General features: G+C 30.7%; 1 protein-coding gene across 1 annotated transcript; it reads left to right on the top strand.

Annotated features, from left to right (window-relative positions):
- The first annotated feature begins 2,085 nt into the window (after positions 1-2,085).
- LOC148304875 (inositol polyphosphate 5-phosphatase E-like) lies at positions 2,086-10,331 on the top strand. The gene is made up of 9 exons (XM_088267555.1): positions 2,086-3,221; positions 4,022-4,147; positions 5,335-5,463; positions 5,552-5,709; positions 6,410-6,682; positions 7,261-7,526; positions 8,255-8,369; positions 8,772-8,919; positions 9,592-10,331. Exons 1-9 carry the CDS (start codon positions 2,548-2,550, stop codon positions 9,704-9,706), a joined length of 2,004 nt encoding a protein of 667 aa, XP_088123681.1. The 5' UTR covers positions 2,086-2,547; the 3' UTR covers positions 9,707-10,331.
- Positions 10,332-18,189: the final 7,858 nt, after the last annotated feature.

Genomic DNA, 18,189 nt, shown 5'->3' with positions numbered 1-18,189 from the left:
AGAATCATCCGAATTGCTAAAGGATTGGAATATGCTTGAGAAATAAAATCTTAGAGTACATATTTTTTTGGTAACTAAAAACTAACTAACTAACCATCACGCCGCTTTCCCGCAGGGGTAGGCAGAGAGAATAGAACGCCACACCACTCTGTCTTTGCAAACATTCTTCGCTTCTTCCACGTTCATGCATCTCCTCATACATACCCGCCGATTGTTACGACTCCAAACCTGACCACTTAAGTATTTGGCATACCTGATCGTGCCATGTTTTTCTGGGTCTTCCTTTGCTCTTTTTTCCACTTACATTCGCCTCATAAATTTGTTTTACCGTTCTTTCCTCACTCATTCATTCTACATGTCCAAACCATCTCAACACACCTTTCTTAATTTGGTAAAGTTTCTTTATACAAATTTCCCATGTAGGAGGATCTTCTTGTTTCATAGCTAGATGTTTGCTAGAATTCCACTTGTCAACCTTAGTTCATGATCAACAATATCTCAAAACGAAAGTCATGAACAAAGTTTATTTCTATTTTACAACTAATTCTTTTTTTTTACTACAATAGGAGTCACTATCGATTTCCATACATTTCTGCATTCCGTTGCTTAGAAAAGAAAAAAAAAACACCAAGCATCAATTAAAACTGCTATGGTATAGAAATTTAGTTTTAAAAAGGTAAAATAATAAAAATATATCTGAATTTTCAATCCATTACCTAGGTAGTGATTCTAATATTTATTTAACATCGCTCTGGACTGATACATAAGAGCACAACAGATCACCTTTCCTTTATGTCAATATGATGCAACGACCTATGTATGCATCATTGGTTGCCAGTTAGGAGCAAAGACTAATTTGTATAGTGAGGTGAGACCTTGGTAGAGGGTCCTGAACATGTGTGATTTAAAAAAAATTGTTTTAAATAAACGTATTTAAATAATTGATTGGCATACATATAAATACAATGAGAAAAAAAAACAATCCTATTTTTTTTCTTTCTAAGTAAAGAATGTTCTTTTCATTCACATCCAATAGTGCATATGGTTCTGGATCAGTGTATAGGGCACTGTATTTAAAAAATAATTGTATCTTAATTTACAGCCATAAAATTATCTGAACTCAAAGGTTTGATTTTTTTTGGATTTTTGGTAAATATGTTGGTAGAAAGTTGTCGCCAGTTAAGAATGCCAATCTCTCATAGGGTGACCATGGTAAAAAATATAAATATATTAGAATTTATTTTTAACATTAGGTACTCTATGTTTTGATTTGAACATAGGCACCAGGATAATAATGCAACAGTGTAATAGACGTCTAATTTTTAGTCTGAGAGATGCATTGAATATAAAAACGCAGAAAATATAAGTACAGATCCAGGGCAAAGGAACATTTTAACAAAATATTTTAATTTATCAGTTTTATTATTTTAAAATCATAATAAAACATATTGTATAGGTAATTTTGGAAAAAATATGAAATAGTAAGAAATGATAAAGTAAAACTAACAAAAAAATAAGATATCAAAATGAGAAAAATGTATCAAACATGTAGTGAAAATAAAACCAGTAAATTAAGTTAAAATATATTTGTTATTTTTCACCATTGTCACCCTATGAGAGTTTGGAAAGCTTATCTGACTACTAACTACTCTACCTAATACACACACGCACCAACTATGTGCAGTGCTTCCTAGATCGTAATTTAAATATATTCTTTATTGTATGTTTTTTTTAGCAGGAAAGAAGATGTAAGTATACCCAAATACATAGGTAAAGCGGTAAGCTGACGTTCTCGATGTTTTGTATTTAATCCCGTTATGGAACTGACTGGAAATGAAATTTTAAGAGTTGTTTTACAATATAGGTTATATAAATGTCTTATTTTTTTCTCTGACGCCTCTCCACATCCAAATAGTGCATTGGGTATCACGTTAGATCGATAGATCGATGCAGTGTTAAATCGATAGTTAATTATATTAAAGCGATTAGTCTTGCGCTCCAAATATGAGATAGGAATGGAATATGTTTGAAGGAAAAAGGATGACATACGTAAACCAAGAACGTTACTACTGTATAATAAAGGAAATGGAAAATTAAAAGTAGGTAGAAAACTAGAGGGCTCGGGGTTTGCATTCTCGTTCTCGTACTAGCTTGTGTCACTTGCGCACTACCCTGCGTATATTATATTAGCTACGTGAAGGTTTGTTCGTCAACAACAAAGACTAACTAATTTATATAGTCAACAACTTAGTAAACTTTTTTTTAGCTTCGAGATTGTTTTAGTTCATGTGTTCACGTTAAATAGATACCTATTGTAATATTATGTAGCCAAAAAATCTTTAAAAAATGTTATATGTTTTGACATCAATAATGACAGTGACGTCATCTGACGTTTGTACCTGGTTTTACGACGGTAAATCCCGTATAAATTTATTTTGTTTTCCGCGGGCAGCTGGACGTTGTCAAGATGATAACGAAACAAAACAATTCAGCTTATATGTACCTCACGTAACCGGAGCACAGAATGTGTAATAAACACACAAAACAATGGAATCAAACGATACCGGAGCGTCTCCGGGGTCCGCCGTTAAAGAAAAGTTATCTTTGCGTAAGCGATTGCTAATTAAGAAGTCTACCAAAGTCGGCTGTACTGTAGATAATTCTGTAGATAAATCGATAGCGGATGTGGATTTTACTAACCCGTCAAAAAACCTTTTTCTATCCAAACGTGTGAATGAAAATGGTGAACGAACCTACTCCTCAGATTCCGAAGCCACCACTAGCACACAGGGATCTCGTATGCCGATTAGCACGTCAGTTTTTTTGAAATCTCCCCAGACGTCGGTACAAACCCCCCCTCGACCGAAGAGTATGATAGAAGACAACCCTTTCCATAAAGAAATATCCGGGAGTGAAAAATACCTCGACAGGTTCCCGGAACACTGCCGGTTCTCGCCCATCAACAAGTCCATTGAAGTACTAAAGAAGCCTCACATTTACAAAGCACACAGTGATCCAAATTGTGATACTAATATTAATGTTTATAATGGAATTAGATCTCCCGCATCTGTTATTTGCGATGATGGTGCTTCACAGAGGAGAATATCATCCAGTCTATCAGAGATGCAGCATTCCTCTGATGAGATCATGTCAGATTATGAAGTTGTGGACAAATCTCTAAATGAAAGCGAAAGAACCTCATCCATGCACGGTAGTGATGGGTAAGATAACTTTTTCCATACTGAAATAATATGCAGTTGGGTTCTAGTTAGTATCTAGTTTGTCCTAGAGTTAACTTTGGTTTATCTGCTGTTGGGTGGGACTAATAGAGTTTTGTTGTTTTTGTATTTATCCATATTTGTGGCACAATTCAGAAACCAATTAATTAACTTTGGTTCATCCGCTGTTCAATAGGACACATAGAGTTTTGTTGTTTTTGTATTTTTCCGTATTTGAGGTAGAATTCAGAAACCAATTTATTAACTTTGGTTCATCCGCTGTTAATAGGACAAATAGAGTTTTGTTTTGTATTTTTCCGTATTTCTGGCACAGTTGAGAAACCAATTAATTAACTTTGGTTCATCCGCTGTTGAATAAGACAAATAGAGTTTTGTTGTTTTTGTATTTTTCCGTATTTGTGATAGAATTCAGAAACCAATTGATTAACTTTGGTTCATCCGCTGTTGAATAGGACAAATAGAGTTTTGTTGTTTTTGTATTTTTCCAAATTTGTGGCACAATTCAGAAACCACAACAAAAATAAGCATGTTTTTAGTAATTAAAAGCTATGTAGGAACAAATTTGTCACCTCACAAATTCCCTTATGATTTTTTTTCGATGGGTGCCATCTTTGTTACATCCAATGTTGCTAGACCTCAATTATAATCAATATGTTGTTTATTAATGCTGAACTATTCCCTACTTTTTATATACCAAATATTTTATTTTATTTAATTTTAAATGAAAGGAATCTTAAATCTAAAAATGATTGTTTAATTATGATTAATATTTTGTATTCCAGTACCAGATCACGAGAAACTAACTTGTCGCATACACCTCGGTCAGGAAGTACTGATAGTCTCGCAAGAAATTCTCTGTTGGCTGCTAAAGTATTGAGGTTGATTCCAACTCAAAAAGCACGTGAAAGGTAATTGACCATTTATTACAGTTTAAATGGAATAATTTTCTTCAAGTTTAATTTAATGCATGTTATTTTTGATTTTTGAGTAAAATGAATTATGATTATTTAAAATGTATTTATTTTAAAACACCAGATATAATATAATATTTGTTAAGTGAAAACCCACTAAACCAGTGAAGAACAGCTTGTCGGTTGGTTTTTAAATAATATTTTAAATGTAACATTTTTTTATAGAAAATAATAAATAAATTATCATAATAATTTACTTGAAATTAGTGAGAAAATACATAATTGTCTCTTTTTATTAGCAATTCCATAAGTTTTTGTTTAATACCATTTTAAATAATATTTAATATAAAATAGTGTGCAAGTTTAAAAAATATTATTTAACCATATTTATAAGATACCTTTATCCCAAACAGTTCTTTGTATGTTGTAAATTTAGTATCATATTTATATAACAATTAATGTTTATATGTATTGTCTTCAAGTTACCTCATTAGAATCTTATAAAATGATAAAGCATTATAAGGCATTATAAATAGTGAACATGCAGGCCTATAGAGGTGGGCGTTTTTTGTGCATATATCCCAGTGCTGTTCTCGATATTCAATATATCAAGTTTATCTGGGTATTCTATTTAAAGAAAGCATCCTTGGTAACCAGATACTCATTAACTAAAAAAAAATCATAATCATGTGTTTTGCTTTAGTATCTATGATGGGAAACTTATATAAATAGAGTAAGAACTTGAGTAACATAACTTACCGACTCTATTACAATATATTGATGAGATATCGGTAACGGATGAAGGGCGGGATGGCCTGGAGTCCCCCTGTGTCAGGTGCTGTTTAGCTCATGCCTTGGGTGATGATCGGCTTGGTAGGTCTGGTAGGAAGCAAAGTATGTCGAATTGTCAGCAATCCTTTCTTTTTTCTTTGTCAACGAGGCTGCATAGCGTGGAGATTGTGCGATGTAGTTGTACTAAGGCGAGGGTGCCGCTAGTGAAGCTCTTATTGGCTAGGTGTCATCATTGTTGCTGCTAGAGCGGAACTGAAGGGGGCCACAAAACATTATTATGATCTGAAAACCAGGCCCGATGGAGGAATTGTTCATAGTTGATTTAATGATTAAATCTATAATTATTAAAAGAAAATGTTTGCCTTATTATATTTTTTATAAATTCTGTTCAGAAATTTTCTGCATGGGAGATTGGCATCAAATTCATTGCTGGGAGCTGCAGAATTGGAAAGGGTTTTTCCAAATCGAGAAGTAGAAATTTTTGTCGGTACGTGGAATATGAATGGACAGACACCACCCAAGTAATTATCTTTAATTTAGTAATTTATAAATACATATTTTAGTTAAAATACTTATCAGATTTTATATATCATACTTATGTGATTTTAGTGAGCTGAATGATTTTTTATTTCCAAGTGGAATTAAGAATGTTCCCGATATATTAGCTATCGGCACACAAGAGTCTGTTTCTGAAAGAGTCGAATGGGAAATTTCTATACAAGAGTCTCTGGGTCCATCACACCTGCTGCTGCATTCTACTACATTGGGTAATTTAACGATATTGATAAAAAGTAATATATATTATAATAGTCTTAGAATGGTATGTCACATGACATATTTAGAAATAATCCAAGTCACCTCCACATATCCAGTCGATATGAATGCGCCTCCAGTAGGTTCCTTTACCATAATAATTTAGTGTAAGAATAACATTATTAATTATTTATTGATTTGGCGTTTAATTTGTAGAACTCCATTTTAATTTATGTATTAATTTTTAATTAATTTTTTTGAGTCTACTAAGTTGTATTTTATTAACAAAAACACATAAAAAAATTATATTGTGACAATTGTTTCGCTTTGTTAGGGCATTATCAAACGAATGTCTTAATAGTGTGAATTTAAAATTAATACATTATTAATTCATTACAAAATCTTCTTTAGTAATCCTGTCTTGAATATTATAATTATATTAATTGCAATTACTAAAAATATAATCTTGTTAACTAATTAACACATTTTTGTTCGTAGTTTTTTCATCAATCTACGCTGCAAAACTAGGGAAATTACGTTTTGTTATTTTGAATAGCTATAGCTCCTGAACTTTTGATCGTATTTAAATAAAATTTTAGGTATCTTACCTTAAATGAAATGTCACCCAACTCTGATTTGCGCAATTAATTTTTAACAGAATGCAAAAATGGCGTTTCTCCCTATCAACGTGTTAATAGACATCCGATTTTTCAGGAACTCTTCATTTGTCAGTATTCATCCGCCGCGATCTGATTTGGTTTTGTTCACTGCCGGAAGACGCAAGTATATCGGTTAGACCCGGGACGGCATTTCGTACGAAGGGAGCTGTCGCTATTTCCTTCGCTCTGTTCGGCACAACATTTCTGTTTGTAACTGCCCACCTGACGGCGCATCAAGAGAAAGTAAAAGAAAGAGTTCATGATATTAAAAAGATCATCCGAGCCCTAGACCTGCCTAAAAACCTGCCATTGAAACACAAGAATAAAGGTAAACATAAAGCGCCTGGCGCGTAGAATATCTACATTTCTTACTATGGACTAATTTTCTTGTTCAATACTTAGATATTAGATCTCTAAGTGAGTTTCATTTAGAGATTGTTGTGTCAGCTTCCAACATGCCAATTGTTGTTGATACAGGTTGATAGTAAAAGCCAATTTTGGTTTTTACTATCAACCTGCCTAATAGTGACAATATATAATTATCTAAAGAATGATTGCCTACTCGCAATGGGAGCTACTTTTCAATCTTATCCTCCTAACACTATTCTTATAAAAAAAATTATGTGGTTTGTTTTTTACTTGAAATTAAATAACCTTTTTTTAAAATTCTAAATATTATTAGAGACACCTATTGGTAAGATGAAAAGAAGCTTTTTATTGAGCAGAAACTCTTTTATTAGTATGTGAGGTCCGAATCCTGGATTATAATCACACACATAAGAAACGCTGGAGAGTGTCATTTTCATTTTTATCATTTTAACTTATAATTTGACCAGATAATTTAAATTTTTAATTTTTGTTGTAAATAAATTAAAATGTTGTAATTTAATTTAATTTATTCTTAAGATGTGACCAGCAACTTTGACGTGGTAATGTGGTGCGGAGATTTGAACTTTCGACTTACGGAGGACCGGGCGGCAGTCTTACGCGGCCTGGCCGGGTCCAATGGGAAGCATCCCGTGGGACTCCTCAAGACAGAAAGCGCTTCAGAAATATTGCCCAATGTGTTCCCTTCACTCCTCAGAGCTGACCAACTCTCTGCTGTTCTATCTGCCGGGACTATTCTCAGAGGGTTTAGAGAAGCACCCATTCATTTTCCACCTACCTACAAGGTCAGTTTATCACATGTGTTTTGTAAACATTAAAATTATATATATGCTTGAAAAATCATAAATAAATAATATATTTTTATGCACTTTACTTTTTTTCCTCCATTGATCTGTTCAGGTTACCTGCATTTTTTTTACAAATATTTAGTTTAAATATTTAGTTCGACTTTTGAAAAGTATTTTGAAAAAATATATGTTTTTGCATATTATATTTGATTTTGTATACATATATATGTCACATAGTACAGTTACAATACTCCCTTTTTACATGATTTCATAAAAACACAGTACAAAAAAAATCCAAACCATTTATTCATTTAACAATGCGTAACAGTAATTTGGAATTCTGCATTCCTCATATGTTCTCAGTATTGCGGAAGGCAACTAGGTGAATAATTAAAAAAAATAAAATCAAGATAAAATAAGCAATAAAAATTGAATTTTTCGATATCTGAATTGATTTCTATACAACGTAACCTTACCATCATATTTTTATTTTGGTGTAATACTATTTTATTTTGGTATAATGGTGTAGAACATATCTATCATGTAAATGAGGAGTTTATGCCAAAACATACTTAGTTATTCAAATTCAACTGCTTACAACAAATAAATGTATATTGTTATTCAGCTGTTCCTTTGATATTGCTTGCTTAGTATGTATTATAACAAGAACATTGTCTTATTAGAAAATAAAAATTCAAATAAAACTGATAAATATTTTCTTTTAGTACGATCCTGGGACACAAAGATTTGATACATCAAGCAAGCAGCGAGCTCCGGCATATACTGACCGCATTCTTTACAAAACTAGGAGTCATATCCAGACTTCCTCAACATTGTCTGGTTTGTAAAATATGTTTTTATTAAAACGGACATAAAATGGTTGATCTCTATTGTGTTTTAGTCGATATTTAACCTGTTGTCATTCAATGGCTCTTTTAACATTTTTTATGGAAAAAATGCTTCAAAAAGTGACTAATAAATGTATTAAATTTTTCTTATTACCCTTATCTGTACCCAATGGTGCATAGGGTACTGAATCATGTCAGTGCATTGTTATCTTGATTGTTAATTGCATGAAGGCAAATTTATTAGCAAACTAAGTTTGATAATGTCTTAATAAGAAGAAACGCGTCACATATTTTCATTACATATGTAAATAAAAGTAGAATTCAATCCAATAACCAATCCAATTGTTTTATTTTGGATATTTTTCCCAATAAAAAAGGAATATTTTATTTGTAGGTCTTAGGAGAACTAGCCATGTTCCTGCTCCCGAATCATTTTCATCTGTCAAGTGTCTTGCGTATGATTCAGTTCCCTCAATATGCTCCAGTGACCACAAACCAGTTTGGGCCCTTTTCACGGCATCACTAAGGCCTGGTACTGATATGTAAGTTTACTTTGACTTTTTAAATCACCTATGCTTTTCTCTTCGCGTGTGTTTCTCACGATTTATCATATGAAAAAAAATTACTACCATATAAAAGTATATGGTTATTTAATAGCACTTTTGGTGAACAACAGACTAACTTGTTTACATAAAAAGAGCTTGAGTAGATCTCAAGTGGCTTTATTTTTTGTGTTGATTAGTCATAGTCAAAAGGGATCAGGGATGTTGAGTGATTGGCTCTTTTGCCTAACGGCCAAATTTTTTTGAATTTTGTTTATTAGATAGTGTTTTAGTATTAATCAGTCTTGAAAAAGAAGCGGTTAGCTTCGAAACCGGTAGACATTATAATTAAGTTATAATAAAATACTAATAGTGATTTTAAAACAAAGTTGTATTTTAAGTATAAAATGCAAAATCACAAAGTTATTGCTTTATAAATTATACATAATGAACTATCTATAGGTTTTTTTTATGGCAAACAGCAAATACCTTTTTTTTGTCTTTCAAAAGCATTTTTAACTTTCTGGTATGGTAATATGACACTCTCCTTATCATTCATCATTCACTTTGTGTAATACCACTTGCTGTATAGCATTATAACATGGTATTACACAAAGTGAATGACAAATGATAAGAAGAGTGTTAGAGCATGTATCTTTGAAATGGTTTCAGAGTTCCTTTGGCAGCTGGTTTGTTCAACAGGGAAGTTTATTTAGAAGGTATAAAGCGAAGAGCCGCCATGTTAGATCATCAGCCCGGGACTTCGGCTATATGCAGCATTCAGTAGGTCTTCATTGTTACACGACATCACATTATAACGGAACATGAATAGGCTGTTTTGTAATGCACTAATTTAGTTTATTCTTCAATCAGTCAAAAGGGGTTCATTCAATGACAATTGTGCAATTAGTTTTCAGAGTAGGTATACTCTTATTGTGGTTCGGCAACTGTTTTAAGTTTTTTTCCCATTATGTATTCAAAGCATCATATGTGTAATTTATTTGAAATATATACACAATAAAATTCAATAAACCAAAAACCCAATGTAATAATACAATCTGTTATGTTTTTGTATAAGATGTTGATAAAAATGCCACTATTTTTGGTCTAGTTTAGATTTTGGGAAAAAAAATCATTACTGTATTTGAGTATGTATGTCAAAATCATTATAAGAAGAGATTGTTATCAAGATTTATTATTGATGTCTCATCGAGACGAATCAATTTATTGGATGGAAATATGGAATTTTTAGGCATTTACTGGGCTTACAACATTTGATAATTTATTAGGACATCCATATCACTTAGTATCTTGATATCCAGTAGCCATTTATGTGAAATATGGATGGAAATTGTCAATTGTAGAATAATTGCTCGGTTTTAAAAACTGTCTAGTCAACAATTTTTTTTTCTTCCAAATATTATTTTTACACATGGTTTATCTAGTATTATTTAGTTGATCTCCTAACATTCCTTTATATCATTTTTACTGGAACTGTTATTGCAATCTCATGTTTTTATTAAATTTAATTATTTTTATTTTACTTAAGTCATCAAGTTATAAATTCCATCAAATTACCTTTATAATAAAAATAGTAAAATGTTATGAATATTATTGAAAATATATCATGTAATACGTACACGTGTCTATTATGCTATTCATCTGCCTGTTTTACAAGTCATAAAATGATCTTTGAAAGATGTTTAATTTCTTTTTAACACTTGCATTATACAACAAATCCCTCACTAGTCATATAAAATACCAAATAATAGACCATTATATGAATTTACAGTATATGTCTATTTTGATATACCTACGTAATATTTATATTAGAAGCATTGTTAAAAGTCATTGTGTCTTTTGCAATGAGCAAGTGGTTTACTTAATTTCTAAGCAACTCGTTTCCAAATATATCTGTGTATAAGTAGGTAGGGCAAAGACCCCAGTTATTGGCATTTTGAGTAGATTGGTACTCAACTAAACCAATTTTCATATCAATGAAGTTTTTTTAATGTGTAAATAAGTTTTCAGTTAATTTAAAACTTTTAAAAATTAAAAATACTATCCATCCTACCTATGGGAACCATTTATATTTTGCAGTATGTATAACAATTCACGGAGTATGATTTTATATTTTGTATTTAGTTTTACACATATTTATGGCAAAATTACTTTTTTTCACGATAAATGTATTCTTCTTCTTGGTGTAGGCCCTGTGGTCTGTTTTTAAGAGGGATTAGCCTCCTGCGATGTCGATTCCCAGTTATCGATCCATCTCTTTGGTTGTCTGCCCGGGAGTCGTCTACCATGGGGTCGGCCGTACAGTGTGATGTGGGGGAGTCTGGATGGTTCCATTCTCCTCATATGTGCATACTATTCTCTCCTTCGTTGCCACCCCCACCTAATGACATCTTCGATCTCGCGTATTTCCCTGGTCCTGGCGTTTCTTATTCTATCTCGAAGACTCTTGCCTGATATGGTTCTTGATAAATGTAAAGCTAAAATTTGTAACAATTAGTGAAAATATTTTTTACGGTCAAGAAAGTAACATGGAAAAAAAATCAGTCCCAAAAGCAGTGTGTGTATAAAATTCAACTAGCAGAAATCTTTACATAAATTTATCATTGCTAGTACAAATTTTTTGTGACAAAAATGTGATACTCAAAATTTTAATATGCATCTAATATTAAACAATATTCACTTAAAAAATCAGCAGTGCCAATAACTGGGGGGCGGGCGGGGAGGGGGGTGCCAGTAACTCCTCTGTTTACCTTATGTTTTACAAATTCAATTTATTTGTTTATTATTAAGAAAATAAATTGTAACCTGTGATGTATTTGACGTAAATTTTAGTATTACTACTAAGCTATCAATAAAATATAAAATTTATAACCCTTCAACTATAGGAAACGCAGCTACATACAATAGTAATTTAGATGGACGTTGTGTAGATATTTATTCTGTTGAACGGTGTTTAAAGGGTGTGAAGTTGCTAACATTGTGGTGATAATGGTGCCTCTATTTGGAATTGTTAATAAATTAGCAATGGAAACGTCCAGAACTGGAGGATGGCTGAAAGATTTTCTTCTAGAATTATCTATTTTAAAGTGGTGCTGCTATAATAAAATATAACTGTTTATTTTTCATATTAAGTTCTAATTCTGTCCAAGAATGCTGAGTATGGTGTGTATTGCAAAAAATGTGAACAGTAAAAGCTGTAAAAAAATAACAAAAAAACAATATTATCAGCCTAATATGGAAGCTATATGAGTCATATTTTTATTTTTATTTAAATAAATATTTGTGTTCTTATGATATACAAAAATATTAAAATTCAATACCTTTTTAGGGAAGCATAAGTGATTTGTGTTTCTTAAATTATAATTTACAAATATTTTAAGTAATACATATGTGATATTTTACCTTAAAATATATTTATTTTGCATTAAAAATAAACCCCAGTGTTCTTAATCTGTCCACCTCCGTAGTGTAGTGGTCAGCGCGTTTGGCTACCGTGATGGAGGTCCCGGGTTCGATTCCCAGGGGGGTCGAAATAAATATGGGTGATTTTTACTCTCATATTTTTATAATATCACCCTGGACTGGTACAAGAAGCGCAGGCTGATTACCTTGCCTTCATGCAATTAATGATCATGGCACTGCATCGCTATGATGCAGTGCCCTATGCACCATTGGGTGCGGATAAAGGTTAAAAGAATAAAAGATCTTAATCTGAGCCATTTGATTTGCCATTGACTTTTTAAATAAAAAATGATTTGGGTTGTTGTGTCTTGGTTGATGTTGCAGATTCTTGAATAAGAGTTTCCAGTTTCGACTTTCACTCTAGCGATAGAGATTGTGAAATTTGATTCCTATTTTCAAATACAGGCTAATGACCCTAATAAATACAGACTAATAATGAAGAGCCTAAGAAATACAGACTAATGAGTCTCACCTGGAAAAATATTGGATTGGATATTTGCACATAGCATAAGAACACACATGTTTATTTTTATGAATAGTAAAATTATTAAAGTAAAATTATTCCACAGTGGTCGGTATTAAAATGAAATTATTATCTCAATGCAGACTTGTGTGTTTTGAATATAAGGCTGATAATATATGCTGCATTTTAAAAGGTAATATCCATAATTTTATAACAAATTAAAAATGAAATGGTGTTTAAATTTAAACACAACATATCATTCACTGCATTTGAAAACAATAATTGTAGGCTCATTAAAATAAATTCCTATAAATAAGTGTTTCGAACAATAACTTATTAGAATTAAAAAAAATGTGTGTATTTAATTTAAAGTAGTGTCTTATAAATTTGATATGAGTACACTTTATATCAAGAGCTTTTTAGTGACTATCTATTTACCTAGTACATAATTCTAGTCCTTATATTGTCCTCAGGGTTGTAATAAAGTAAATATTTAACTTGCTTTTGATGGTGTTCAAATTTAAAATTCTCTTTTAGAAAGATGTATGTTTTTTTCTTCAAATGTTATCATGTGACCATTGGAGGAACATAGTTGTTATGTGAGGAACCACCTCACAATAACAGTGGCTTCTTTTAACCTCTCCACAACCTTTTGTTGACTATAATATAATGGTTATTGTGTTAGCTGAACCTGCATGTTTAAATTAATGGCGCACAATTATTCATAGTTATTGACAGTATAGGCTTGATAAAGAATGTTAGACTGGCAGTGTTTATTGGAATGTTACAATGTTAAAATCGAGTATTGACCGAATAACGAAATCAGATTTAACACTGTTTAAAAATGGTCTTTCAGATAAATCAATCAATGTGAATCTCTACATTCACTCTCTTTTTAGAGAAACTGTGATGGTAATTGATAGTTGTGCTGTTTTTATCAGTAATAGAACGGAACAATGAATAAGTATGTGAAACATAATCAAATGTGTCATTATTAAAGAGCCATTATTGCATTTCAAAAATGCATACATTTTATTTATACAAGAAATAAATAAAAAACAAAAAGCTTATCCACTTTTATTAAAGTGGAAAAAGCTAATTTCTTGTTGTTTTATTTCTTATTATTATACGGTTGCACCAAAAAATGTCAATAAAAACTTAAAACATTCCCTTTATTCTTAAGTACATATAGTGCTGGTATGTATTATGTATGTAACATTGTGTTGAAATCAGAAATAAGTAATAATGGTTTTAGAAATATTGTTTAATTCAAATTTAGTTTACAATTATAACTTGATTTTTTATTTTAAATTATCATTCAATAGGATGAACTAGATACGTGACACCTAGTCCAAGAATTAATGTATATATGAGAGTCTTAAAACCAGTGACATTTTCTATGTCATTAGTTTAAACTGAAAATTTATCTTTCAATTTTCTCCATTGTAGATTTATTTTAATTTTATTATTGAAGAATGATTTATATAAAATTAATAATATTGTGAGAAATTGCGATGGTATTATATTTGATACAAGAAATTAACCAGTTGTAAGCTACTTTTCAGTTTAAATTGACAAAGTTTTCTGTAAATATGTAGGAAAATTTGCAATAGTATCTGTGATTTTCCATACCAAAATCATAATCTGTACAAATATTATGTAATTGCCTTCCTAATTATATAAGAAAATGATTTGGATTCGTATAAATATTTTACACTTAAAGTGAATTAAATATAAAAATAAATAGTACTACTTTTATGGTGCTTTTATGAAATACTGGGAAATTTTGTGGCTGATTTTCCATTGGTTATTCCAACAAAAAAGTGTGTATGCATAGTCGCAACTCAGTTTGCTGACGAATGGTGAAGTTATGGTGACTTTTCTCTGTCTATACATTCCTTAAAACATGAACTTACTACAAATATTTATAAATTTGGTTAGTGAGTTTTGTCTGAAAGAGGACCGATATACACTTAAGATTGTCACATATTATTTATTTACATTAACTCGATTATCTCTACCCTGATTAGCTTAATGTTATCAACACTTATTCTATGAAAATATAATAAAAATGTATCGTCCACAAAATTGCTACTATGAGTATGTTAAGTAAGTATGCAAAAAATAATAATGTATCAACTTTTGGAAAATGGAAAAGTCCCATAAATGGCAAATATATTATTATGGATCAATTTTGTGAATACATATTTTGAATTTGTGCATTGATTACCCATATTCTATACAATTACTATTCTGTACAATTATATTTCCGCAAACCCCAGTATATGAACAAACTGATATTTAGTAAGGTATAATAAATACCAAATTGTCTGATTTATTCTTTGGATTTCTTGTAATTCTCACTGTAAAGTAAGTGTTTCAATAGTTTAAGATTTATCATTCAATAGATATTTTTTAATGACTTATATTGAATTGAATTCATAAATCAAATTTTATATCTGATTCTGGGGTTTTTCTGCGACAACCGCAGTATCGTATATTACTTTTATAGACAGGAAATATCTTTGTAATATTACTAATATAGAATATCAGTGGACTTCCTGTAAAATGTGTAGATCCTTTAGAATGTGTAAAAATTGTCAATTGTGAATTAAAATTACATTTTTATTGAATAGTTGATAGGAATATTAAATATGTAAACCTTTTTTTAGAATTCTACGAATTGTATATTCAAGCATGTTGGAGAAAAAACAATTTGTAGCATGTTCTAGTCTACTAATGCCGTACATATTGAGTTTTGTCTTCAATATTTCATAGATTATTGTAAAAGTTGTTCAGTTTTATTTGATGCAATATGAAATTTTTGTCAGTAATTTCTTTCTGTTTATCTAGTCATTTAGTTTTTATTATGTAGTATTATATTATATAAATAGGCATTGTGCACTATATTCCTCTATTGTGTTATATGTTTTGTTGTTTTTTTTTATATCGATAATTGTAATCTAGAAGAGGATTTAAAGAAATTTTATTTAAAAAATCTTACATTTCTCTTCTATATTGATGATTGCTATGCATTTTACCACAGATAATTTATTATTACTTTGTTTGAGGCTAGATATTAAATCTTCTATATATTCCTATTAAATCTTCTAGTACTACAAAATGTGATGTTTAAAGATAGCTATGTATTATTTAAATATAATTGTATAATTTTCATCAGTATTATATACATATCCTTGTGCCTTTCCGAATTTAAGTTTTTGCACTCCAAACAAATATTGCCCTCTTACACACAATTATTATTTAAAAAGGAACAAATAACTGTCAACTTTTTAAATTAGTAGTTTGAGAAATATGGATATTAGGAATGATAGAGTAGTAAGAAATACAAGTACATATAATAATACAGATGATAAGAGTGTTTTATGTATGTATTTACATAAAATTCCAATGCTAGAAAAACTAAAGAGAGTGTATAGAACGTGCTTTACGAAATATGGAAGAATGAGTCAAGGATCAATATTACAATCGTCCAAAGCTTAGAGAAGCAAAATTAATGTCATTTATTTACTAGGTTGGTATTTATTAGATGTTATCTTATTTCATACGTAATAATAAAAAAAAATGCACAAATGATACCTTTAAGTATAATTAGTTTTTTGCACATTTCCTTTTTGTCATACTTCACCACTTTCATATTAAAAGCCAGCGCTTTCTAAATCAAATGTAAGTTCTGTGAACAAATTTGGTGGCATCTTGTCAAGTATTATTGGTAAACCTGTTTCTTAGAATGTGTCCTGAATAGTAAGAATAATATACTGCAATACATTCAAATATTAGCTCATTTGAACTAATGTGCTATTATTTTATTTAGATAAATTTGAAATATGATACCATTGAATCATTCCTCATGGACACACAATAATGTGTTAGAAAATTTAGAATACAGTATTGACAAACAAATCTTATTTTCCGTGTTTAAATTTAATAAACACACACGTAAATGAAAAAAATAGGTGAAAAACACTTTCACAAGGGCAGCGTTCACGGAAAACGCACTTTTCAGGGCACAAAAAACACTATTCCTTATTTATCTAAAAAAGTTTTTCGTCTATGTAAGAACGAAAAACACCATCGGGAGCGCACAAAAATTACAAATACAAATATGTATATAAATCTTAAATACTACTCTAAAAAAAAACCACCAAAAAGTCGAATAAGCAAAAAAAATACAGAGCGTGAACGCTTGTGTGCTAACAGTTTGGTAAACGGCTTGCAATTGAGTTTAAATATTGGTAGGTATGAGGTAAACAATTTTAAATGTCTAATGTTCATGAGAGACTTTGAATTAATTTTGATTTATCGGGTCAACATAAAAACTAATAAGTCATTGAAGTATTTTAAAAAATGGTTTCTCCTGAACATTTGATGTCCGATTTATTATTGTTTATTTACAAACAGAGTTGCTTCCAAGCCGATCTTACAGAATAGACTACTATTGCAATCTAGGAGGCGCTGACAAAAACACTGACAGGTGTTCAATTTGAAATTATAATATCATCAGTTCTGCAATATCTCATAAATTTTGAATGATTATGCCACAGGCTTTATTATCTTAAAATGAAAAAAATAATTTGTAATCCTATCACAAATGTTTTCTGTTTCCACAAGGATAAAACACATGTCTTAGGAATATTGAGTTATTAAAATATTATTATGAAATTAATCTATTTTTCTTACATTCCGGCATCTACAAAGTTATTATGTGTATACATAGATGGAAGTTGTAATAAATTGATTATTTCAATACGAAAAAGTTTTATTTAATTATTTCACCTAAACCTGTTCCATTCTAAAACGGGGAAAAAATGTTACCAAACCTCGGTCTTCACTCGCCTGGTTTGCATCATTAAAAATGCAAAATATATTTTTTTAAGGTGGAGACTGACCGGAGCATTTTGTCGTAATGTAACAATTGCGGCAAGCATCTAACTTCGGATGGAGTACTCGGAATGCTGTACTGACTATATGAATGCTCGCATTGGAACATGTTATGTTACTACGAAATGACTCAGGTCAGTCCGCACCTTGCCAGATAGTATTTTCCTTATATAAACATACTGTCATAATAGGAGATTTTCGCAACACATATATCTGTTCTTGAATATTACTGACACATTTACAGCTTTCCAGCCTATTACATTAATGAAAGCATTTTTTATAAGTTTATAATATTCTTGAGATGCATTGAATTGCCATTAGGTGGAGATAGATTCCATAGATCTTTTGTCATGGACTCGGGTCTAAAATGTTAATTGATTAAGTTCCAATAAAAGAAGCATAACCTTAAACCATTGAGCTGG

Source organism: Brachycentrus maculatus, unplaced genomic scaffold, assembly GCF_059751285.1.
Source record: "Brachycentrus maculatus isolate JH-2025_06_01 unplaced genomic scaffold, ASM5975128v1 h1tg000299l, whole genome shotgun sequence".
Lineage (NCBI taxonomy): Eukaryota > Metazoa > Arthropoda > Insecta > Trichoptera > Brachycentridae > Brachycentrus > Brachycentrus maculatus.
Note: the sequence above shows the minus strand (reverse complement) of the source record. Positions and strands in the feature narration are given on the sequence as shown.